The sequence below is a fragment of the Elgaria multicarinata genome, chromosome 5, assembly GCF_023053635.1.
Source record: "Elgaria multicarinata webbii isolate HBS135686 ecotype San Diego chromosome 5, rElgMul1.1.pri, whole genome shotgun sequence".
Classification (NCBI taxonomy): Eukaryota; Metazoa; Chordata; class Lepidosauria; order Squamata; family Anguidae; genus Elgaria; species Elgaria multicarinata.
This window is the reverse complement of record NC_086175.1, coordinates 137,570,478-137,596,195: the sequence shown is the minus strand read 5'-3', so window position 1 is coordinate 137,596,195 and position 25,718 is coordinate 137,570,478. Positions and strand designations below refer to the sequence as shown.

Below are 25,718 nucleotides of genomic sequence, written 5' to 3'. Positions count from 1 at the left end.
TCTTGTACCTTCTCCAGGCTGCCCACTTGAAGCCGAAGGTGGTTGCTGCCGGCAAAGAGGGCTGGCCCCGGCTCTGGGCCCCAGCCACCTGGACCCCAGGCAGCCAGCACGCAACAGGTCGCCCCGGCCTCTCGCTCCGCTCACGGGCAGAGTGACGCCTCGCTGCTGTCTGGCAGCTGCCAACCACCCGTGAAGTCGTTGTCAGTCAGGTTCACGGTGTACGGGACGTCGATGACCGCGTGGGAGAAATCGCGGCCGTTTGCAGCACGCCAAGAGTTCAAAGGCCGGATGGCTTTCCGGAAGCGCTGAAACGGTCACGGAGAAAGTCCGTTAGTTCGTCCCTGCATTGTTCAGAGTGCTAACCAGACCTCCTCCTTTCAGCCGAAGAGAAGAGCCGCCCAGCTTCTGAAATCACAACGCACTGTCTCCAGGTGCGCCTGTTTCCACGCGCGAGGTCCCAGGTTCAAGCCTTGGCAGCATCTCCCCGTAGGGCTGGGGGGAAATCCTGCCTGAAACCCTGGACAGCCAGGGCTGCCTGCCAGTCAGTGTTGGCAATACTGGGCTAAATGGACCTAAGAGGGGTGTGTGTGTGTGTGTGCGCGTGTGAGGTCTGACTCAGCAAAAGGTAGCTGCCTCTGGCTGCACAACTGCAGTTTAAGCTGGGCTTTGAGATACCAGTTAGCATTCATATAGTCCTAAAGAGCATTCAAAGTGCTTCCTATAGGTAGGTTCAGAAAATCATAGAACAGCAGAGTTGGGAGAGGCCTACAAGGCCATCGAGTCCAACCCCCTGCTCAATGCAGGAACCCACCCTAAAGCATCCCTGACAGATGGTTGTCCAGCTGCCTCTTGAAGGCCTCTAGTGTGGGAGAGGCCACCAACTCCCTAGGTCACTGGTTCCATTGTCGTACTGCTCTAACAGTCAGGAAGTTTTTCCTGATGTCCAGGTGGAATCTGGCTTCCTTTAACTTGAGCCCGTTACTCCGTGTCCTGCACTCTGGGAGGATCGAGAAGAGATCCTGGCCCTCCTCTGTGGGACAACCTTTGAAGTACTTGAAGAGTGTTATCCTGTCTCTCCTCAATCTTCTCTTCTCCAGGCTAAACATGCCCAGTTCTTTCAGTCTCTCTTCAGAGGGCTTTGTTTCCAGACCCCTGATCATCCTGGTTCTCTAAGGAATACTTACAACAGCCCTGTAAGGTGGACCAGTGTTCCTGTCCACACATTGCAGGTGGGGGTAGGGGCTGAAGCTAGCAGAGGAAGCAACTTCCCTGAAGACACACGCACAACCTGAGTTTGTGCCAGAAGTGAGATTTGAACTGGTGCCGTGAACAGCCACATCCCTCTGCCACGGTGCACCGGCAGCTCACAGACCGAGGCCACTGCAGTCAGGGGAGGGGTCCCTTTCCACAGGTGGACAGCTCAAGCCAGTCCCCGTCCCCGTCCCCGCCCCACCTGCCAGGACAGCCTTCCCTTGCCCTCAGCATACTCACATCAGTCAGTGTCCCTGACTCCTTGCAGAGGGCAATGACAGCCCACAGCGGGATCTGGATGCAGGTCACGACCCCCATGCAGACACCCAGCGCCTCCCCCCACCGGGGGTACTCGTACGTGCCGTAGTGCAAAGTTGTGCTGGACAGATCCAGGAAGACGTAGAAGAGGATGAACTGGGGAGGGAGCAGAGCCACGGTCAAGACGTTGCCCCCACACTGCCACACACCGTATTCGGAGGAAGGATCTCTGGGCAGAATCCTTTCCACGCCTGCCTGCCCATCTCCCCACCCCCACCGCCCAAAAGGTACAAAATGGTTTTCTTCAGTGGCTAGTTAGCCACAGTGTCAGGCCTAGAGAGACAGGACAGAAATGTGCTTCTCTAAATCTCCTCTGGACTCAGAAGCAATATTCCCAGGTCCCAAGATTTGGGACACCCATCAGACCATCTCAGCCTTCAGCAGTGGTGAATTTGGAAATGCAGGCACTCATCACGGCCATCACCGTAGCCACACCCACAAGGTGAGTCCAAAATTGCAGGCCGTTGCAGGTTGATCCAGATCCACAGACCAGTTGCAGCCATTTCCATCTCCTGGAGCAGGTCACTTGTAAAGGGAAGGGGTCTCCGTTGCCCATTCCAGACGATGCCAGCCCAAGATACATCGCCTTGCAACAGGGAAATTCATTTTCTCCCCAGGTAGCGTGAGGATCCCAACTACGCTCAGAGGGAAAAGGACCGTCTGAAGGGCGGCTGGCAGGTGACGACAGTGTCCCTGCTCATCATAAAGTACCGGCGCTGCGTCCCTCCGCTACGTCACCGGCCTTCAGCCTAGCCTGGGGCCCCAACTCAGTTATTCAATCAAGATGCTCTACAGAATGCCCGTATGTGCTAGGTGCTGTACAAAACCCCAGCGCGTTGCATGAAGGCAAACGCTCCTGCTGCCCTGGGGTTCTGGGTAAAGGGGGGGGGAAGAGACCTACCTGCAGCAGGTAAGGGGGGGGGAAGTGACCTACCAGCAGCAGCCCAGGTGTGAAGAACACCCAGCAGGCTTTGAAGTAAACCACCAGCTGGCTGCACCAGGGCGGGCAGTGGCTGATCATATCAACGATGTCTTGGCAGAACTGGTTCACACCTGCAGAGGGGGGAATGTGAGGAGACAGGATGAGGCCGTGGTTCTCTCCCCCACTGGGGCATTTCTCTCACGGACAGAGGGTCTCCCTGCCCCCAGACTACTTGCACTCTGCAGTAACGAAATAACGAAATAAACGCGACGATCTACAAACTGCGACCGTTGATTGGTTTCATTTCTCTGGAAAACAAAGCCTGTCCTGCCTCGGCGGTACTGAATTGCATGCCTTTTGAGTGGCAAAGGCAAGGCCCACTCGCCACGTTTGGTGGTGGGGAACAAAAGATTTCTCCCACGCATGAGCTGAAGCCACGCAAGCCACGTGGGTGTGAGTGGTTGACACATCGCATCTTACTATGTGGATCTGCCTGTTGTGGCCAGCCACGGCCGGTTTTCTGTGGCGGAATCCACGTGGCGTTGAGACGCAGCCTTGCTTCACGCGGTTTTGACACCGAGCAGCCGGCACGGAGGTGGTTTGCTTGGAGCGGGACTTGCCACGTTCGCGCCGGGGGTGAGGGAGTTCTGCACCACGCAGCCATAAGAGCAATGGGGCCGTGCCGGGGCGACTTCATCATGGGGGGCTTTTTAAGAAAGCGGGGGTCGCACCCACTGCTCACCAAGCCATTGAGGCTGTGTGATCCTGCACCCACTTGTCTGGGAGAAAGCCCTGCGGAACTCAGCAAGACTTGCTTCTGAGAAGCAGGACTGTGCAGCTGGCTTCCAAACCTACTGCCTGAGTAGATTTGGGGTTTCTTTGGATCAGATGCTTGAAGCAGCTTCTTTGATGAAACACTTTTCATCTCCCTTGTAAGCTGGTTCTCAAACCCAGGCCACTGCTGAAGCACAGCCCGTATTTTTAAGTATTGGAGTCTGCAGCTGCTGCGGCTTTTTCTCCACCCAACAAGGTGGGGGCAGATTTAGGCAAGCCTTAAACCATGGAATAACGGCAGAGGCTTAAGTTGCTCTAAAAGGCTGAAGATACAGGGTAAAAAACATTTCAAATGCGTTTATCGCTTGGGCCCTCGAGGAGGGAGAGGCAGGCGGGCTCCCCCTCAGGCAGCAAAACCATCTCCAGAAAATGCGGAGGGAGAGGGGAGGGTGGGTGGCGGGTGGGGGTGTTCCTGTAAGGGGCTCACCGTAGCAGAAGGCCACGCCGAGGCACATGAAGAGAGCAATGATGATGAGGCCGAAGCTCGTGCTGTAGGCATCGATGAGAGTGAACCAATAAATGCCACCCTGTGGGGGAGGAAACACACACACACACTTGGCAGCTATGGGGAGAGGAGGACGAAGACTTTTTATATCCCGTCTTTTCTCCTCTTAGAAAGTACCCCAGGCGGTCTTCCACCTCTTCACAGTTCAATTACGGAACTCCCTACCACAAGATGTGGTGATGGCCACCAGTTTGGATGGCTTTAAAAGGGGGTTGGATCAATTCCTGGAAGAGGAGGCTATCAAGGGCTACCTAATGAGCTTCATTCTGCTTCCTGACTTGGAGCTGAGCAGAAGCAGGAAAGAGCAGCTGGCCCAGCTGAACTAGAAGCTAGAAAGGAAAGCCAGCTCCCAGAGAGCGAGCGAACAGGAGTTTGACAGGGGGAGTGTAGGGGAAGAGGAGACCAAGGCTGGGGGGGTCTATGACCCCTCTGGAAAAAGTGAAGCAGAAGTTGAGGGGGCAGGATTGCAGTTTGAGATTGATAAAGAAATCGTCAAAGAACACCTAATTTCCTTGAATTCTGAGGACTGGGGAAGAGAGACTGAAAGAACTGGGCATGTTTAGCCTGGAGAAGAGAAGATGGAGGGGAGACATGAGAGCACTCCTCAAATACTTAAAAGGTTGTCACACAGAGGAGGGCCAGGATCTCTTCTTGATCCTCCCAGAGTGCAGGACATGGAATAATGGGCTCAAGTTAAAGGAAGCCAGATTCCGGCTGGACATCAGGAAAAACTTCCTGACTGTTAGAGCAGTACGACAATGGAATCAGTTACCTAGAGAGGTTGTGGGCTCTCCCACGCTAGAGGCCTTCAAGAGGCAGCTGGACAACCACCTGTCAGGGATGCTTTAGGGTGGATTCCTGCATGGAGCAGGGGGTTGGACTCGATGGCGTTGTAGACCCCTTCCAAGTCTGCTATTCTATGATATGGTGCCCTCCAGGTGCGTTGGACTACAACTCCCATCATTCCCAGCCAGCAGCCCAACACATTTGGAATGCACTGGGTCTAGATTTTGACTCTGTTCTGGAGTGTTTTCACCTTCCCAAAGGATCTCCAGGGCCCGAGCTCAGCTTTGCTGCATCGACGCAAAGCGTTTTGCTGTCCAGCTCCCCTCTTCCACGAGGCCCTGGGTTCCGTGATGGCTCGTGAGGCTTCCCCTGGGCGTCGCAAGGTGCTAGACAGCAATACTGCCAGCCCCCGGAGTTCTGCTCAACTCCTGCTTAGCTCGTTTGCCAGCAAAATTAAAACTAGGGCAGTCTTTGGAAAACCACCAGAAACCGACCAGAAGATGATGGTGTCCAAAAGCACCTTAGAATCATAGAATAGCAGAGTTGGAAGGGGCCTACAAGCCCATCGAGTCCAACCCCCTGCTCAATGCAGGAATCCACCCTACAGCATCCCTGACAGAGGGTTGTCCAGCTGCCTCTTGAATGCCTCTAGTGTGGGAGAGCCCACAACCTCCCTAGGTAACTGATTCCATTGTTGTACTGCTCTAACAGTCAGGAAGTTTTTCCTGATGTCCAGCCGGAATCTGGTTTCCTTTAACTTGAGCCCGTTATTCCGTGTCCTGCACTCTGGGAGGATCGAGAAGAGATCCTGGCCCTCCTCTGTGTGACAACCTTTGAAGTATTTGAAGAGTGCTGTCATGTCTCCCCACAATCTTCTCTTCTCCAGGCTCAACAAGCCCAATTCTTTCAGTCTCTCTTTCCAGACCCCTGATCATCCTGGTTGCCCTCCTCTGAACATGTTTCTTGGCATTCGTGGTTTTAGCACCCATCTCGAAGTGAGATCTGGGCGGCAGGAGGCAGGCACATCAGCGCCTGCCTTCCACCAAGTGTCCAAGGGCTGGAAGAGGAGGAGTCCCGGGGGTGTGGGTGTGGTTTGCCACTTTGGGCCACCCAAGGTCTGCTCACCTCCGTAATCAACAGGAGGCCCAGCAGGTAGAAGACAAAGCAGAGGACGGCCAAGAAGAGCGCTTTCCGCCTCCAGTCGCGCAGGGACGGGAACTCGTCCATCACCGCTGTGGTGATGCCTTCCATGTTGCCAAACTGACGGAGAGACCGGCAGGCATTAGTGGTTCTGGTGGGGGAGAAGAGCCGGGCTCCCCAACCCCAGGCTCACGTGGCTCCGAGTGGCTTTCCCAGCCACGCCAGCCTGCCCAGAAGACCCCTGAAAAGGCAACCCCTGCCACTCACCAGTGTGTCCACGCCCAGAGTGAAGAGCATCAGGAAGAAAAGGATAGACCAGAAGGCTGATCCGGGCAGCAGAGCAAGGGCTTCTGGGTAGGCCACAAAGGCCAGGCCCGGACCTGAGAGAAGAGGGGGGGGGAGTTTCAGGCAAGCCCCTCTGGGTCCAGCAGGGAACCCTCCAGTGTGTGGGGGGGAGGGAGGCTTCCCTCACATGCCCCCCCCCATGCTTGGGGGACAAAGACAGAGCAAGTCCCCCTTTGAGAGGGCTCCACTACTAAAGGCGTCCTAGAAATAATTTCAGACACAACAGGCGCACGCAACCAGCTTTTCCCGCCGCCGGAGGCAAGAGCCCCACGTGCCCAGGGAACCGAGGAAGGGGCGGCCCAGATTCCTGGATTCCCAAGTGGTCTTTGGCCATCTGCAAGATTTTGTGAGCTGGGGCAGGGCCTCCAGGGCAGAAGTGAGCCAATGAGCCTGTGAGCTCGGAAGGAAGAGGGCCTCTGGCCATGTGCCGAGGGCCTCCCCACCCCATCCATCAAGTGTCCTCAGCACCCTTCACCAACCAGGTGCCCTCCGGATGTGCTGGACTGCAACTCCCATCATTGGTGGTTGGGAAAGATGGGAGTTGCAGTCCAACGCGTACCTGTTGAAGGACAGGGCTGTGCGTGGCAGCCACGCCGTTGGGTCTGGCGCCTCCCGAACTAGCCCAGTGTGGACATGCTACTCTAGTGCGGAGACTAAAGAAAGGTGCAGCTGCAGCAGTCCAATCAACTTCAAGGAAGGGCGAGAGAAGGGTGCCCTCCTGCCCTCCTGGGGCTGGCCTTGAGTCCCCGGCTCCTGATGTGCTCAGGGCCCAGATGATGCTCTCTGTAGGGTGGGATGGATGGTGCCTGGGGACCCAGGTCAAGTGCCGCCACCGCTGCCGCCACTCACGTCCCCCAGGGGGAGCTTTGAAGCCTCCTGGGGTCATCCGTGCTCTGCTCCTCCAGGGGCCCTGATGGAGGCTCCCTTTGCTCTTCGAGGCACCATCAAGGTAGACCGAGGGGACCTCCCTCAGGCCACCAGGCGCAAGTCAGACAAGCAGACCCGCCCCAGAGGCTCCTGTGTGGGCTGGACTCAATGGGAGCCCCTCCCTGCCAAGGTGAAGGTGGGCCCACCGCCGCCGCCGCCTCCATACCTGAATCCGCCACCTTTCCCACGGGCACCTTCTTCCGCCACGCCATGTGGCCCAAAATGGAGAAAATGGCAAAGCCAGCCAAGACGCTGGTGCAGCAGTTCCCAATGGCAATGACGAGGGTGTCCCTGCGGGCAGAGGGGCAGAGGGGACGTCGCAGGATTTGGGGTGGGGGAAGGTCAGCTCCAGGGGGGCCGGACACATTTGGATTTCACAATCCAGCCATTTCCCACGGCTGGAACGGGCTTTAAAACCCAACGGGTTTGGGGTTCAATCCAGAGCATCGGGATGTGGTCTGTTCCCGTTGGGGTGGATTCTCCGCCACCGCTCAGCTCGGAGAGGCCGACGGGGTCTCACCTGATCACGTTGTTGTCGAACTTGTTGTAGGAGGCCATGGAGAGGAGGCCTCCGAAGCCGATGCCCAGGGAGTAGAAGATCTGGGAAGCAGCGTCGTTCCAGACCTTGGGCGAGAGGAGAGGGGAGCCCTTGTTACTCAGGGTCCCGGCTGTTCTTCCTCCAGGGGGCTCTTTGTGGGAGCATCGCTCTAATCCCTCCGCACAGGTTCAAAAGCAGGCAGGTTTCACCCACGCTGTCGCCCCGGTTTGCCCTCGTAGCAACACTGAACGGAAAGCCACCGTGCCGGGATCTAGCGGCCTGGGGGTGGGCGACGGCACTCTTCCCCGGGGCACGCTCCGGACACACAGCATCCCCTGGCAGCCGGACTGCTGCGAGAAGCTTCCAGCACTCCAGGCTGGCTCAGGAGGAGGCAGCCTGCTCCAGAGAGGGCGCGGGAAGGCCGGCCTGCCTGCCTGCCCGCCTGCCCAGTTTGCTGACTTATAGGGAGGCCTGCTGCGCTTAGCCCAATGTGGGAAGGAAAGGAGATGCTGCCACCTTCAAAGGGCAACCCGAGCGAACCATATCGAAAGACCTTTTATTTAGGCGGTTTTAGTTTGTTCTGGCTTTTTTGCTGGCCTGTATGACTTACATATGTGCACTTTCTTACACGGAGAACGTGTTTGTTGCTGCGAAGGAAGAGAGTTATTACGAACACTGAACTGTGTGTTCTTGTGTCTGTTTTGTTCTTGCTAGAGAGAGACAATAACGTTTGTGTCACACTTTCCGGCTTGCGCGTTTATCCAGGACAACCCCATGTTTCAAGCCCACACATTCATGGTAAGACAAAGAAAACGGCAGAGTTCCCTGCGCCAGAACCCTGGATGCAGAAAAGAACGCTGGAGACTGTGGCCGACAGGAGTCCTGGGAGGGCCAAATGCTTGGGCTAAGGGGCACCGTACAGTCTGCTGCTCCTAACCTTGAGGACGGGGCTATGCAGGCTCATACGCAGCTCCCCCCCGTCCCCCACCGCCGCCCCAGGGGGTTCTTACGGCCCCCACTGAGTTCTACTGCAGCCAAATTTGTCGCCACAGCAGCAGCAAAACACACCACAGTCTCGCAGGGAAACCAGTCATACGGGGAGGTCTCTGGCCTTGGGAGGGCAGCTTCTAGTGCGGTTTGGCGGCAGGTTCCGGCCTCCCACCTGCCTTATTCTTCTGCAAAAGGGTTGCTGTTAGCGCCACAAGTGCAGCAGCAAATTCAGCAGCCCACAAAGGGGTCAGGGGAGGGGCATGCGGGGACCCTGACCTTGCCCCCGCTTGCCATAGGGGCTCGGAACCTGCGTCTTTTTTGAGTGCAGAGTGCAGGACACGGAATAAAGGACTCAAGTTAAAGGAAGCCAGATTCCAGCTCGACATCAGGAAAAACTTCCTGACTGTTAGAGCAGTACAACAAGGGAACCAGTGACCTAGGGAGGTGGTGGGCTCTCCCACACTAGAGGCCTTCAAGAGGCAGCTGGACAACCCTCTGTCAGGGATGCTTCAGGGTGGGTTCCTGCATTGAGCAGGGGGTTGGACTCGATGGCCTTGTAGGCCCCTTCCAACTCTGCTATTCTATGATTCTATGATTCTATGAACGCGGGACTCTCTGGCTATGGAGTTCTGTGCCCAGTGTGGGATCCCATGCAGTGCGGTCATGCTATTTGCCCCCCCCCAGCCCAGCCCACGGAAGGCGAACCTGCGCACTCTGCAGGCGGCTCCAGTCCGTGGAGAGGTAGAAGCGCACGCCGTCGATGGAGCCCTCCAGCGTAGCTCCCCGGATAATCAGCACAGCGAGGACCAGGTATGGAAACGTCGCCGTGAAGTACACCACCTGTGCCGGAAGACACGCACAACAGCCCCCCGTCAGACTGCAGACCTCTGGCCGTGGGGCTCCGGGCACGGGCCCAAGGGTGAGGCCAAGGGCGGAGAACCCACCACAGGCCTGGCCCCCTCAACCGGGCCTCCCGAGGCAAAAGCCTCATCCCAGCGCCGCCACAGAGGCGAGAGGCCCAGCGCCCGGCCGGCCTAAGCAAGCCACTCACCTTGCCCGAACTGTGGATCCCTTTCAACATGCACAGGAAGATCACCACCCAGGCCAGCAGCAGGCACAGCGCCAGGGGCCACCTCACGGGGCCGGGGTCGCCGAGGCCGGAGCTGTGCACCACCCCGAGGACCTGCTCGCTGGGAAGGAGAAGGCAAAGGCTGGAGGCCGGCCGGCCGAAATCCCCGCCCCCCGCTCTCCTCAGCATCAAGGCGGGCATCCTGCCCCTGCCAGGGAACAAGCCTGGGCAAAGCGTCAACTCTCTTTTGGGGGAAGAGCGGCTGTTGGCAGCAGGCCAGCACCGGCCGGGGGGGGGCGCTAGCAGCTTCTGCCCCTCCACCAGCAAACCTGGGGACACCTCCAGGACCACGGATGCTGCAAGCCACCTCTGAGGTGGCTTGCCGTGCCAGGATGGCCATGGCTTGCACCTCCTTAGATGGATCAATGGCCAGGCTGGCTGGGAATGATGGGCATGGTAGTCCCCCCCTCTGCAGGGGTGCAAAAGCGAGGGAAAGAAGGCCCCCCCCAAACTGTGACTGAGCTGGGAGCAGCTGCATTGCAAGGTCGGCGCAGGAGTCTCCCCGAGGAGGCCAGGCCGGCCCCTCACAGGCTCCAGGCCGTCTCCTCAGGCGCCGCCGGCCAGGAGGTCCGGCTTGCAGACTGAGGACCGTTCGTGCATGAGCAAAACCAAGGAGACTCACTTCCAGAAGGCTTCACTGGCGCTGACCCGGGAGGCGTTTGCGGAGGACGCATTCTGAAACGCAACGAGCCAGCTTAGCAAAGCAGGAGCACGGTGTGTGCGCCCGGGCGCCCGGCCCTCCGCAGGTCTCTGAACAGGTGCCGGGCCGGCCCAAGAGACCCCGCTGCCGGAAGGGTCTCCACCGGGCAATGCAAAAGGTGCAGCCCAGCATCCTTTGTGGCGCTGCAAAGGCTCCCGGGAGCACGCCTTCTGCCCCTGCCCCGCCCCGCCCCGCGTCAGGAAGCACCTGAGGCTGGCAGAGGTGGGCGTTCCGCGGGGCCTCGCAGGACCAGGGCAGCGGGCTCTGCAGCGACATGCCCAGGTAGTAGAACGTCCAGGCAATGATGACGTTGTAGTAGAGCGAGACGAGCGCGGAGACCAGCAGCATCCCGGCCCCGATCCCTGCGGGAGGAGAGGGAGGGAGGGGGTCAGCCTGGAGAGGCGCTCCGGGCACAGCCAGAGCCTCCACAGAGCGGTTGTGCGCACCGGCGCGGTTCCAAAGAGCCCGTCAGCACACAGCGGCCGGGGGCAACTGGCGGGGTCCCCGCCCCCCTACACAAGTTTGGCATGTTCACGTCCCTCCTCTCAGACAAGATAGGCGCTGGGATGCCGGGCTGGGGGAGCAGAGGGAAGCGGCCCTGATCCGACCTCTACCGCCCTCCTCAGATGTCCAAGGAACCCCCTCTGAGCAGTCCAGTTTGGGGGGCGGGCTGGGGCCGGCAACGCTTCACAGCAGGAGTAGGGAACATTGACCCCCTTCCTCGGTCAGCCCCCTCCAGCCCCCCGGAAGGCGGCCTTGGCTCAAACCCTGGAGCTGGGTTTGCTGCCTTTGTAGCTCACCTGTCAGCATCCTCAACAGGGCAGGACACAGCAGCCCTTGTGAGGTCCCCATCCACAGCCTTTCCCAACGGCCCTGCTGCCCGGGGATGATAGGAGTTGCTGTCCAACGCACTCGGAGGGCACCAAGTTGGGGTGGGCAGCTTCCATCCAACGTCCCTCCACAGACAGCATCTCCAGGAGGGCCAGACGCGGCCGTCCGTGGGAAGCAGCTCACACAGAGAGGACGGGGGGGGGGGCGGGGGCGGGGGGGGTTTCCTCTCCACTTTGATCAACGGGGCCAAATTGCCGGCGAAGCAAAGAGGCTCCTGGGGCCATGAGGTGCTCTGGAGGGGGCTGGACGGCCCCACCTTGGCCCAGGGGCAGGCGCTGGACGGCTCGCCGGCCCCTTCCAACCCTCGGGCACCAAGACGGCGGCCAGCAGAGGCCCAGGGAAGGCGCCCCACACGTACCTTTCAACAGGGGGCAGCACTTCCAGACCGAGATGGGCCCCGTGGCCCCGTACTGGCCGAGGCTCAGCTCCATCAAGAAGAGGGGCAGCCCAGTAAAGAGGAGCATCAGGAAATACGGGATCAGGAACACCCCTGGGGAGGCAAAGCGGGCCATCAGCCAACCGAAACGCACCAGAAGCCATCCATGACCTTTCCATCCTTCCCAACGGTCAAACCCTCGCTAGGCTCAGTGGGGTGGGGGCGACAGTAGTGGCAGGCTACCCCCCCCCCGCCAAACATATATACGACATACTTTTTCTGTGGGGGGAGTAAACCTGGCTCCCTCCAAGTTTGCTCTCACACTGGGCAAAGGGAAAGTACACAAGAGTGGAGTTCAAAAACCAAAGCAGGGAGTCTTCTGAGTCCCATCTACCCCCCCCCCCGCAGATTACGGGCAAGGCAGCCCCCCACCCCGACTCCGCCCCTGGCCTGGCTCTGCGAGAAGCACGCGCAGGGATCTCCCAGAGCCAGAAAGGCTCTTGCAGTGCCTTAAAGGCAAACAACGTTTGTTAGGCGAGGATTTCTTACGGCGTCCGAGTTTCCTCTGAGCGCAGCTCCAATCCCCACAGCAGCTGGGGGGGACAGATCTCCCAAGCAACAGTATATTGTCCCCCCCATGTATTTCAGCAGGGGAGGGGGAGCGCTGGTTTGGAAAGGGCCATGAAGACCCACTGGCTCCACAAGAGGCCGTTTCCTTGGGGGGGGAAGAAAACAGCTGGATCTGGGTCGGGGGCCTGGGTCGAGCCAGCTGCCTGTCTTTGGGGCTCTCCTTGCAGGCGGGCAGGCGGACTTGGGGACGGGGGCCATGAGCGCCTGCACGCCCACACTTCCCACAGAGATCAAGGGCCCGGGCTCCGTCCCTGGGAGCTCCACGACGTTTCCATTTATGGGGCAACGTTTGCACGCCGCTCACTAAAAGAAGTTGTCGAGAGAGCGAACAATGGATATGTAAAAGGTGAAATCGTTAATTCTAAACACAGCAAAAACGCTGAAGCAGCCACGGCTTGGCGTGCCACAGAAGCGCCTCGGCAATCTACCGGGTGGGAATTAGGGCCAGTCAGGAAAGCCACCCCCAAGGACAGAGAGCTAAAAGAGGGCAGGAGGTTTCCCTCTGACAGGCACCCCGAGGGCTGGAGCAGGAAAAGCATCTCGGCAGGGCAGCGCCGGGCCAGGCGGAGGGAGCAATCATCTGGGTTCCTGGCAAGAGCCCTCCATAGCCCTTCTACCAGCCTCCCCCAAAGTGGCGCCCTCCTGGTGTGTTGGACTGCAACTCCCATCATCCCCAACTGGCTGGGAATGATGGGAGTTGCAGTATAATACATCTGGAGGGCGTCACGTTTGTGGTGGCTGCCTTATAAACTCCCCTTGAGTTTGGAGCAATGGAGGCACCATTTAGCAAGGGGGAGGGGGCTTTGACCACCTGCTCCTGGTGACCGTTGTGAGGTGTGAACACGCTGAACGACCCATCGTGACCCCCAACGACACGGGCCAACGCACGAGATGAAGAACACCCTTCACCCCGCAAAAGGGTGGCCTTTGACCTGTGCTAATACATGACGCTACAGCCAAGATGGACCTGCAAAAAGCAGCACACCTCCTCCTTAGAAACCCCCCACAGGCTCCCTGCACTTTGATCCTGAACGCACCCAAGAGCAGGCGGTTGAACATTGCCGAGAATCCTGACCCCAAGGTCATGACCCCAATCCTGACCCCCTACCTGCACACTCCAGGGACTCACCTCCGCCGTTGCGATAGCACAGGTAAGGGAATCGCCACACATTGCCCAGGCCCACGCAGTAGCCCACGCAGGAGAGCAGGAACTCATACTTGCCGCCCCACGTCTCTCGGGGCGGGCGGGCCTCCAAGGCCGGCGTCACTGGCTGGATCTCGAAGGGAGGCTGGATCTGGGTGAGCCCGGCAGGAGGCGAGGGGCACACCTCCAGCGTGGCCCCGTTCAGCTGGACAGCCCGGCCCTGTGGCCACAGAAGAGAGGGGAACGGTCAGCAAAAGGAGGGGCAGCCGGGCTGAGCCGGCCCAAAGAGGAGACACGTTGGAAAGGCACCTTGACGTGGGGGCCCTGAACAACGTGGGAAAAGATGGGGGAGGGCATGAGCGAGGGCGACGGGATCCTGCGTGGGGAGGACGCAGGAGGGGAGTCATTCCCGTGGTCTTGAAATGCAGAAGCAAAACAGACCACCATCCCTTCACCCCACACCTCATGAGATCCTTGCCAGATCACAGCGAACATCGGGCCTCCGTCCAGCACCCCATTCCCCACGGTGGCCATGGAGGGGCCTTGATGACGCCCACAAGGAGGACCTACAGACAGGAGCCCTCTTGTGCTGCTGCAAGTAGCCAAGAGCCGGCCGCAGGCAACGTCGGAGACTAAGGTGGCCCCGTTCAAGCTGTACAGCTGTCAAGAAGGGCCAGCCGGCCTGCTAGAAATGAGCAAGGCACAGGATAGGGAAGGCAGACACCTGAATGCCTGGCTGCCAAGGGTGGGTTTGTGTGAACAGTGGAGGTAGCCAAGCAGCCAGCGCCTGACGCCAGCGTGGAGGCGGGTGACAGCCAAGATGCCAGTGTGCCGTCTTGGCCCGTTCTTACACATCCTGGGAATATGGTGGCTGCACACTCTCTCTCTCTCTCTCTCTCTCCCTCTCTCACACACACACACACACACACACACACACGTGGCTCCATCTCACGCTGCTCCCAGTAACTGAAGGAAACTGTCAGGGCTGGGTCACGGGAAGAAGCAGACCTCGGGCGGAGGGCCTGCCGTGGAAGACGGCTCTTGCCGCCTGAGCCTGGTCCTCCCACAGGGAGCCCGGCGGGCGGCAGCCACATCACACACAGAGGACGGAAAGGGACCCCTCCCTCAAGGCATCTTCCCGGGGACGGTGAGCTGCCCTCTCCCAGGCGGGGCACGGGCCGGCTCCCCCCTGCCCCCTCGCTGGTTTTGCTCCGTCTGCAGCCAGGCAGCGACTCAAAAGGCGGCGCGGAAGGAAGCAGCAGCCACGCTGTTTTCCCCACCTGCTGCGTGTTACACACAGATTAGTCAGCTCACGAAAAACACATTTTGACTAACTTTTGCCAACACGTTTCTCCATTTATAGGAGGGTGTCGGTGGGTTTGTTTGGTGTTTGCTCATTTTGCTTCTGCTCTTCTTCCTGCAAAGCTGAAGCCTCAGAGGCAGCGGTGCCGCAACCTCCCGTGACAGCACAACGCCTTCCTCGGGGCTCTTTCGCCAGCTGCCTTCCCTGACCTCCGCCCCGGCTCCTTCCCAGAAGTCTCCCGAAGGCAGCACTGGCTTTGGGATGGCCCACAGGCCGGAGGCTGCAAACGCTCTTGCACCACCAGCCCTGCCTGCCAGGAGGCCCCTGGGTAACACACACCCACCCACCGAGCACTTGAGAACATCAGAAGAGCCGGCCGGCCGGATCCAGCCAGGGCCCCCTGAGTCCAGGACGCTGCTCCCACAGTGGCTGCACAGCTCCCTCCGGGACACCCAGGAGGAGGAAGCGAGGGCCACGATGGCCCCCTCCGCTCGTGCCCCCCCCAGCATTGAGAGGCCTCTGGATGGCCACCAGGGCTAGTGGCCGCTGACAGCCATCTCCTGCATAAGTGTCCAGACGACGGACATCACGCATTGCCACCCAGATGCCAAGTATTAAAACTATTCGTGAACATAATTTCAAAAGGTGAACAGTCTAATTTTTCTACGAACTCTTACGTGAGCTGAAGTGGACCTTGTGCAAAAAGCAGAACTGGGCTCGGTCATTTTGCAGAGCCCCACGGGGGCACGACTTGGCTTAGATTGTAAGCCTATGCGGCAGGGTCTTGCTATTTACTGTTTTACTCTGTACAGCACCATGTACACTGATGGTGCTATATATATAAATAAATAAATAAATAAATAAATAAATAAATAAATAATAATAATAATAATAAAGTTCGGGGCACAGCAGAGACCCCGTCCAAAGCATCCCCCCTCGTGGCCTTCCACAGGACGCGCATGCACTGCGGGGCCCAGAATGTCACCGTGTTAACGGCTTGCGGCCTTTGCTCATTCTGCAGAGTTTCTAAAAGGAAGGAAGGACAAAGCCCTGACAATCCAGCAAGGAAAGGCCCGTTCAAAGGCACCGTCTCAGCAACGGGGGAGCCCGGCTCCAAGCCCTCCGGGTCGGGCGGGGAAAGCGAGGCCCGGGTGGCTCCACTCAGCCACTGGCAGCAGCAGCAGTGGCGGCACGTTCAGGGTCCAGGCAGCGCTTGGCTGTTCTCCGCTTCTGAAGGCAGAAGAGAGGGGACCCCAAAACGGAGGGTGGGGACCTGGGGCTGGCGCTTTCCAGAGGTGTTGGACTGCAACTACCACCATCCAACAGCCAGCAGGGCCACGTGCTGTGCTGACCGGGAAGATGGGCATTGCAGTCCCACACCCCAGGTGAGCACCAGGTTGGGGAAGATCTAACAAAAGCTACTTATAAATACAGCGCAATGTGAAGGAGGACTAATCAGAGCTCAGCGCCACGGACACGTGGGTCAGCTGTAAAGGAGAATGCTCCTGCGTACGTGCAAAGCGCCTTTTCCTTCTCCACAAAGTAGCTACAGCCATGGGAGTCAGACGCAGGATTAGGTAGAGGTAGGGGTGTACCGGGGATAGCTCAGACAGTGTGGTCAGTGAGTTAGAGCCAGACATCCTGATGAGTGAGGTCGAATGGGCCTTAAGAAGCATTGCTAATAACAAGGCAGCAGGACACGATGGTATCCCAGCTGAACTGTTTAAAATATTGCAAGATGATGCTGTCAAGGTGATGCATGCCATATGCCAGCAAATTTGGAAAACACAAGAATGGCCATCAGACTGGAAAAAAATCAACTTATATCCCCATACCAAAAAAGGGAAACACTAAAGAATGTTCCAACTATCGGACAGTGGCACTTATTTCACATGCCAGCAAGGTAATGCTCAAGATCCTGCAAGGTAGACTCCAGCAATTCATGGAGCGAGAATTGCCAGATGTACAAGCTGGGTTTAGAAAAGGCACAGGAACTAGAGACCAAATTGCCAATATCCGCTGGATAATGGAGAAAGCCAGGGAGTTCGAGAAAAACATCTATTTCTGTTTTATCGACTATTCTAAAGCCTTTGACTGTGTGGATCATAACAAACTGTGGCAAGTTCTTGGTGGTATGGGGATACCAAGTCATCTTGTCTGCCTCCTGAGGAATCTGTAGAACGAACAAGTAGCAACGGTAAGAATAGACCACGGAACAACGGACTGGTTTAAGATTGGGAGAGGAGTACGGCAGGGTTGCATACTCTCACCTTATCTATTCAACTTGTATGCAGAACACATCATGCGACGTGCTGGGCTTGACGAATCCAAGGCTGGAGTTAAAATTGCAGGAAGAAACATTAACAACCTCAGATATGCAGATGACACCACTTTGATGGCTGAAAGCGAGGAGGAGCTGAGGAGCCTTATGACAAAGGTGAAAGAAGAAAGTGCAAAAGCCAGGTTGCAGTTAAACTTCAAAAAAACCAAGTTTATGGCAACCAGCTTGATTGATAACTGGCAAATAGAGGGAGAAAACGTGGAGGCAGTGACAAACTTTGTATTTCTGGGCGCAAAGATTACTGCAGACGCCGACTGCAGCCAGGAAATCAGAAGACGTTTACTTCTTGGGAGGAGAGCAATGACAAATCTTGATAAAATAGTTAAGAGCAGAGACACCACACTGACAACAAAGGTCCGCATAGTTAAAGCAATGGTATTCCCCGTAGTAACCTATGGCTGCGGGAGCTGGACCATAAGGAAGGCTGAGCGAAGGAAGATAGACGCTTTTGAACTGTGGTGTTGGAGGAAAATTCTGAGAATGCCGTGGACTGCAAGAAGATCAAACCAGTCCATACTCCAGGAAATAAAGCCAGACTGCTCACTTGAGGGAATGGTAGTAAAGGCAAAACTGAAGTACTTTGGCCACATAATGAGAAGACAGGACACCCTGGAGAAGAGGCTGATGCTAGGGAAAGTGGAAGGCAAAAGGAAGAGGGGCCGACCAAGGGCAAGATGGATGGATGATATTCTGGAGGTGACAGACTTGACCTTGGGGGAGCTGGGGGTGGCGACGGCCGACAGAAAGCTCTGGCGTGGGCTGGTCCATGAAGTCACGAAGAGTCGGAAGCGACTGAACGAATGAACAACAACAAGGGGTGGGTGGGTGTGCATTCACAAACACACAGCTCGGCAGGAGAATCTGCTCAGCCTGGACTCCAGTAACTGGCTCAACAGGCTCTTCCTGCATGTTCCAGCACAACCTGCTGGCCGGGAATTGCTGAAAGAGCCCCCAAAGTGCGCGGCGGGTCCTCCGGAGGGCACCAGGGCCCAGCTCCGCCCAAGGCGGCCTCAGGAAGCTCCTGCTCAGTACAGCCACGGCCGTGGGGAGCGGAGCGGCTCTTTGGAGGGCAGAAGGTCCATTCAGGACACTTCAGATGCAGACGGGGTTATGACTTATCCCATTTAATCGTTTGTTTTTACCTGCCCTGAACATGCAGGAGCCCTGAGGACGTGCTCGGGGTGTGGGTGGGTGTTTTTAATCTGTCACTACATGACAGGCAGCCAATTATACCACATCTGGACTGAGGAACAGCAACCTGACAGATTTCTCTATTCAGAGTTCTTGCTGCAAAGTAATCATAGAATCATAGAAGAGCAGAGTTGGAAGGGGCCGACAAGGCCATCGAGTCCAACCCCCTGCTCCATGCAGGAATCCACCCTAAAGCATCCCTGACAGATGGTTGTCCAGCTGCCTCTTGAAGGCCTCTAGTGTGGGAGAGCCCACAACCTCCCTAGGGAACTGGTTCCATTGTCGTACTGCTCTAACAGTCAGGAAGGTTTTCCTGATGTCCAGCTGGAATCTGGCTTCCTTTAACTTGAGCCCGTTATTCCGTGTCCTGCACTCTGGGAGGATCGAGAAGAGGAAATGCAGAAGAGGAACCACATCTGCCCAGAGGCCAACTTGAAAACACTGGCAGGCAGGCACCCGTTTAACCCTTTCAGCTCCATATTCCTGGCAAAGACACGACCACACTGCAGCAATGACCACAAGAACAAGGATCTGCTGATTTTGCTGGCTCTTTTAGCTCAAGGTGTTTGGTCACGCCCGGGAAATCGCCCTCGTTTAGATGAAGAAGCGAAATAAATATACAGAACTAGGTAGCACAAGATGCGTCTTTGTCATCCTCTGAGAAGCACCTTAAACATCCAGGCACTCCCACAGCACAGCGCCATTACGCCAGCACTGTGCCTTGGAATGACATGCTCCTTTCAGACTGACTTGAGTGGCAGAACGTTTCAAGCTGTTTCTCATCACTCTCACAGTAACCCTGCGAGGTAGGTTCACATCTGTACAGCACCATGCACATTGATGGTGCTATATAAATAAATAAATAAATAAATAATAATAATAATAATATTTCTATTTTATATATGGGGTGCGGAGGCCAAGACATCCTGTTATCTGTGAGGCCAGGTTGACTCCCGTTGGCACTGCAAACTCTTCTCCTCACTTTGTCTAGAAAACGTAAAACCAGAAAGGCCGTGAAATCTGCTGAAGGGTCAAGAAGCCACAAGGCAACAGCAGCAGCTGGGGGTCTTGGCTGGGTGAGACACCAAGCTTCAGCCGATGGGCAATACAGAAATATAATAAATACTGACAACATAAAAAATAATAAAACTCAAGACTGCAGGCCAAGATTCCTTCCAAATGCGTTGCACTTGGGAGGAACAGCCTTCCCAGCCTCTGCCACGAGGCTGGACACCCTGCGTCACCTGGGGCAACAGCAAACAGTGCGGACGGCATCGCTTGTTATTGACAGTGCGCCAGGCCTGAGTGCCCCTGGCTGCCACCTTCGCTCAACAGAGGCGCGGAGGCGTTGTTTACCAGCTGTGCGATACACACGCTGCACCGGCTAAACTGTTGTGGCTGTGGAAACAACTGGGCATGTTTAGCCTGGAGAAGAGAAGACTGAGGGGAGACACGATAGCACTCTTCAAATACTTCAAAGGTTGTCCCACAGAGGAGGGCCAGGATCTCTTCTCGATCCTCCCAGAGTGCAGGACATGGAATAACGGGCTCTAGTTAAAGGAAGCCAGATTCCAGCTGGACATCAGGAAAAACTTCCTGACTGTTTGAGCAGTAAGACAATGGAACCAGTGACCTAGGGAGGTTGTGGGCTCTCCCACACTAGAGGCCTTCAAGAGGCAGCTGGACAGCCATCTGTCAGGGATGCTTTAGGGTGGATTCCTGCATTGAGCAGGGGGTTGGACTCGATGGCCTTGTAGGCCCCTTCCAACTCTGCTATTCTATGATTCTATGAACTGTGTCAGGTGCTGTACAACAGGGAAATATTTTTTTTAAAAAAAATCCCTACGGTAGACAGCAGCATAGGGGCCCTTTGCAGACTGCTGGGTGTTGGAACAACAGCGTATCCACAGGGGGATGCGCTGTGGCTGAGTGTGGCTGTCCGATGCAGGCACCAGTCGGATATGCAGAGCCAGAAATATGCAGAATCACTGACATGAATTACAGCTTGATGGCTGCACATGTTTTCTGCACCCATAAAAACACCCACGCGCATAACGCAGGTAACAGCACTCAGACAAGGGAACAAGCAAACAAAGAATGTGCGTGTGTGTGAAGACAGGGATACTTTGAATGTTTTTATTTTTTGTGAACCACCCAGAGAGCTCCGGCTATTGGGCGGTATAGAAATGTAATAAATATATAAATAAATAAATGCAAGACACAAATAAGGCTCCTTTTATACTTGCGCTTATAAGGGTTGTGGAGGGACTGAGGCAGAGCAAAGGACGAACTAACTGGGATTGAACTAACTGGGATTACAGCGTGGCCACATGCCCTACTTTTCAGAGGACAGTCCTTTATTTGAAGGCATCCAGCTGTGTTGATTGGAATCAACAAACCAGTTCTAGCGGATTTTAATCTCCAACAGACGGTTTTAATCTCCAACAGACGCAGGTCTTTTGTATAGCTAATGGGTCTTAATTGCTCATTCAAGAGCCGCCTGCCCTAATACTTTGCATCACAACAGGGAAGGAATGATGAGGACAGAGAGTGCCCCTGCAAAGCACACACAGCCAGCCGGGAGAGGGGTCAGGGGCCTTGAAGCTGCCCAGGTCAACGCGTCAGGTGGTCACAGGTGCCTATAAATTCACTCTGCCAAACTGCATGCAAATCAGAATCCCCTGTTTTGGGTGATGGGCAAGTGTCCCGCCCAGTGGAGAAGAAAAGGCTTGAATTTTAAACATGGAAGCGGGAGGCAGCACTGCAGGCGTGCTCTCCACTGGAGCAACCTGAAGGTGTGCACACATGCACACGTAAGTACATGAAAGAGAGAAACGCCTTCAAGCCAGCTTTCACAGCACAGGGGCTTCCTGAAAGCACTTTAAGGAAGTGTTTCTACATCAAACAGATTTAAATGCCACTATTCAGAATGCTATAAAACCTCGGAATAAACACGCCCTGGTTCAAGGCCCCACAGCCATGCTCAGGCCTCAGACTCATCGTGTCCTCTGGGCTCTTTCACTCTTTTTTACACAGGACAGTTTCAGAAGAATATGCACCTCCTAAAAAAAAGGTAAAGGCCCCGTCCCGAAAATAAGAAAGACACATACATGTTTAAAAACAGAAACCCTGACACCCGCCCCCAGACTTTCAGACAGAGAAGGCTACCAAACTCTGCTGGACCACGAAAGGCCGGTCCGACCATGAGTGCTATGAGTCTCCGGCGGCTTTCTAACGTTGCGCAGGATCAGGCTCTAGACAGCCACCAGTGACCGTCCCCATGCTCCAGCGGGAGGAACCGCCATGCATGACGCCACCGAGCTGGAACACTCAGCAGCACATTTAGCCCCGTGGAACGTGGTCTCCACGAGCCCTGGGAACGGCCCTCTCGCTCCCCCAAAGCTGCCCTCTCCCTCTGGCTGCTGGCTATTGAGACGCGGGACCTTGTGGGTGTCTCTTCCCTCAGCCGCGGCTGTCGGTCAGGGCAGGGAGCCCGCATTAGACGGGGGAAAAGGTGGGATATAAATTTAATAATAATACTCCTTTGACAGCTGCCGGTATTTATCATGACATTTATCTCTCACCTTTATTCCTCCTCCCTTTCTGCCCATTTCAACCCCACAACAACCCTGTGAGGTAGGTTAGCCTGACGAGCCTGTGACTGGCCCAAAGTCTCCCAGTGAGCTTCATAGCCGATGGGGACTAGAACCCCAGGCTCGAGTCCCGGCCCAACACTCTAACCACTGCGCCACACTGCCTCTTGCCTTGCATGACCTTTTGGCCTCATTTTGTAAGCCCACTCAACACAGCCACCTGTTAGTCCTGGCTGCTTGGGATATTTATACCCACCTGCTAAGATGGATTATCCTGGCCTTTGCAAACCTGGTGCCCTCCAGACGTGTTGGATCACAACTCCCATCCCTGTTGCCTGGATTTGTAGTCTAGCGCATCTGGAGGGCGCCAGGTTGGGGATGGCTGATCTGTTCCTTCATGCAGCCGATGACGTAGGTTCTGGCATGGAAAGCGCCCTTCTCCTCCGGCCCGTCCCAACATGGTCCTGGGGAGGAGGTGGAGCTATGAGGGTCTCCGCCCCGCCCGCCACCCCCATTTCTAGGGTCGATTTTCTTTGAAGGGGCCAACAGCTGCCCTATGAGTGATGGGGGCGGTTTGAGAGACAGGCCCGCTCCATGCCAGGATCATCGAATCATAGAATAGCAGAGTTGGAAGGGGCCTACAAGGCCATCGAGTCCAACCCCCGCTCGATGCAGGAATCGCCTTCAAGCATCCCTGACAGATGGACGTCCAGGGTCATTCTAGCCAAAGACAGCCTGCCTCTGTACAGCTACATGCACACGTACAGACAGAGAGATAAACACGCGTGTTCGTTGTTTATTCAGCGGGGAAAGAAAGGGGAGCCCAAGCGGCTCCGGCTGCCGAACACGGGAGAAGACGCGCCGCGCTCTAGTCCACGTGTTCGCCCGGCGCGTTGGGGCGGCATCAGCCCCGTGCTCCCGCCTCCGTCCTGAAGGCGGCGCCCCCTCCGCCCGCGCCGGGTCGTGGGAATGCTCCGTCCGCGGCGCCCCCTCCCTCCCTCGGTCCCCCCCAAAGGCTGCTCCAGCCGGGCCCCGCCAGGCAGCCGCCCCCTCCCCCGGGACTCACCGCCGGGCTGGCGGGGAGCTCCATCACTGCTGCTGCTAGCAGGCCGAGGCGGCGGCGGCGCGTCTCACCGCTCGCGGAGCACCTCCATGGCCGGCCCGGAGAGGAGGAGGAAGCCGAAGCCGCCCTGCCTGCCTGCCGCCTGCCTGCCCGCCCGGCGACGCGAAAGAGGAAGCCGGGCGGGGCCTGGGCGGAGCCGGCCGGCTTACCTGCCGGCGCATCACCTGGCCGGCCGGCCAGCCGCTCACCTGGGCCAGGTGAAGCCCCGCCCCGCCCGGGGAGGCGCCTGCCGTCCAGGGAGGAAGCGGCCCGGCCCGGCTCCCCCGCTGCCTGCTAGCCCCGAGGCGAGGCGAAGGGAAGGGAAGGGAAGGGCCCCGCTCCGCCCCGCCGCGCGCTGCTTGCCCCACGCGCTCGGGGCGCTTTGCAGGTGGGAGGAGGCGCCGCCGCGGACCCAGCCGCCGGGCCCGACGCGCAGCAGCGGGCTGGAGGGGCCCCGGCGGACCCCGCGGCTCGTTTCTCCGCCGGGGGCTGCAGGGCGCGGCCCGGCAGCTCCCGGCGCAGCGGGCTGAGGCCGGCCTGCTGGCTTTCCGCCCGGACGGGGCGAGGGCGGCCGGGTTGCCCCTTTGGCAGCCCCCCCCGCCCCCGGGCACAAGCCTCCACCTCGTTGCTGGTGCTGTGACTGAGCACAGGGCAGGTCGGCGAGGCGCCCCCCCCCCCCCCGTCTGGAGCAATTCATAAGGGCTTCTAAAAACACGCCGGGCAGCGCAGTGCGGCTTCAGCTTTGGAGGGGGGCCCGGGCCTGCCTCCCGGGGCCCCTCCCTGGGCGAGTCCACTTTCTCACGGCCACGCCCCGGCTGCTCTTGCTCCGCACCCTCGTTCCCACCATTGCTCCTACTTGCTGGCAGGGAGGCCGGGTCGCCTCCCGCTCTGCCTTCCTGCCGCCCCAGTCGTCTGGACCAGCGCAAGAGGCAGAGGAGCAATCCGGCTGGAAAGACGAACAGGGAGAGCAGCTCTACAGGACTCTTGCCAGGGAGCCCCGTTGGGATGTGGGCCCTCGGCAGGTGCCCAACCCCGGGCGCCCTGTGGATCAGGGCCCTGAAGCTGGATCGGGCCAAAGGGGCCCCGCTCCAGCAGCTGTCCCTTCCCACAGGGGCCAGCCAGATGCCCGAATGGCAGCCCACAAGCAAGACTGGCGTACAGACAATGCTGCCTCTGGGTCTGGTAGCCCTCACGACTAGTAGTCATTATCCTCCATGGATCTGCCTATTCCCCTTCCAAAGCCATCTCGGCTGATGGCCATCGCTGCATCTTGTGGAAGCCAATTCCATTAGGGCAAACTCTAACATATGTTTAGACCAGGGGTGGGGCGGGGGTGGAGGCCTATAACTCCCAGCATGTTGGCTGGGGCATGGAACTCTCACTGAGCACGCAGGAGGTTCCAGAGGGAATCCCTGATGGCATCTCCCACCTTAAAGGGGTCTCTGGCAGCTGGGCTGGGGGGAAAAGACCCTTCTCTGCCTGGGACCTTGTAGTGCTGATGCCGGTCCTCTTCTCGTGCAAGTACTTGCGTCATTGTGGACTCCTAGAGGGATGCCTGCTTTCGCTGACGTTTTCTTGACAGACTTTGCAGCGGGGTGGTTTGCCGTTGCCTTCCCCAGTCGTGGCTACCTTTCCCCCAGCTAGCTGGCTACTCATTTTACCGACCTCAGAAGGACGGAAGGCTGAGTCCTTTTACAGACCTCCGAAGTTAACTCAGTGCTTTATGAAGAAGTTGTTCCTTTTGTCTGTTCTGAATCCACCCCCATTCTACTTCATTGGCTTCTAGTTTTATGAGAGAGAAAAACTTTTATTTGTATTTACAGTCACTAACCTTGCTTTGTGGAGCTTCCTCTTGGAGGAGCAGAGGTTTCAGTTTACATCTGGGGCTTATGAAGGATGGGATCCCCCTCCCCAGTCTTCAACTGAGAGCCCCCCCTTTCTGATTTTTAAGCATTTAGTATCAGAAAGTGTAAGCTTCTTTTATTCTATGCTGCAATAATCATGTCGGGCAAAAATGTGCCAAGAGTCTCAGGAGTTATGTCCGGGGGGCAGGCGGAGGGGGGGCAGCCCTGTTAGTGTGCTGCCGCAAACACAACAATGGCTGTGTTCAGAAGACACCATAAACCACGGCTTTAACCATGGTTTAAAGTGTCTTCTGAACAGGGTCAATGAGTCTTGCAGCACAATAATGATAATAATAATTTCATTTCTTACCCGCTGGGGTAAGGTGGGGCACAACCTTAGTACAACTAATCAACACATCTTAAAAATTCTTGGTTTCACATTCATCTGGGAAAGCCTGCTGGAAAAGGCTATTCTTTAAAGCTGCCTTAAATTCAGAGAGAGAGAGAGTTAAGTTTGCGAATCTCCTCTATGGCAGGCCATTTGTTTATTTTTATTTATTTATTACATTTTTATATCGCCCAATAGCCGAAGCTCTCTGGGCGGTTCACAAAAATTAAAACCATAATAAAACAATCAACATGTTAAAAGCACAATTACAAAATACAGTATAAAAAGCACAACCAGGATAAAACCACGCAGCAAAATTGATATTAGATTAAAATACAGAGTTAGAACAGTAGAATTTAAATTTAAGTTAAAATTAAGTGTTAAAATACTGAGAGAATAAAAAGGTCTTCAGCTGGCGACGAAAGCAGTACAGTGTAGGCGCCAGGAGGACCTCTCTGGGGAGCTCATTCCACAACCGGGGTGCCACAGCGGAGAAGGCCCTGCTCCTAGTAGCCACCTGTATAGAGGCC

General features: G+C 56.8%; 1 protein-coding gene across 1 annotated transcript in view; it reads right to left on the bottom strand.

Moving 5' to 3' along the window:
* The window catches only part of LOC134399719 (sodium-dependent proline transporter-like), a 33,966-nt gene continuing 8,248 nt past the window's right edge, over positions 1-25,718 (bottom strand). The window contains exons 2-18 of the mRNA XM_063127804.1: positions 23,127-23,868; positions 13,905-14,086; positions 13,736-13,802; positions 13,412-13,646; positions 11,635-11,766; positions 10,593-10,747; positions 10,308-10,360; positions 9,608-9,746; positions 9,262-9,396; positions 7,549-7,652; positions 7,195-7,319; positions 6,024-6,136; positions 5,742-5,876; positions 3,753-3,852; positions 2,504-2,622; positions 1,492-1,665; positions 1-305 (exon numbers count right to left, since the gene is read on the bottom strand). Coding sequence (XP_062983874.1) covers positions 141-305; positions 1,492-1,665; positions 2,504-2,622; positions 3,753-3,852; positions 5,742-5,876; positions 6,024-6,136; positions 7,195-7,319; positions 7,549-7,652; positions 9,262-9,396; positions 9,608-9,746; positions 10,308-10,360; positions 10,593-10,747; positions 11,635-11,766; positions 13,412-13,646; positions 13,736-13,802; positions 13,905-14,086; positions 23,127-23,868 — 2,875 coding nt within the window. The 3' untranslated portion in view covers positions 1-140. The remainder of the gene's footprint in view (positions 306-1,491; positions 1,666-2,503; positions 2,623-3,752; positions 3,853-5,741; positions 5,877-6,023; positions 6,137-7,194; positions 7,320-7,548; positions 7,653-9,261; positions 9,397-9,607; positions 9,747-10,307; positions 10,361-10,592; positions 10,748-11,634; positions 11,767-13,411; positions 13,647-13,735; positions 13,803-13,904; positions 14,087-23,126; positions 23,869-25,718) is intronic.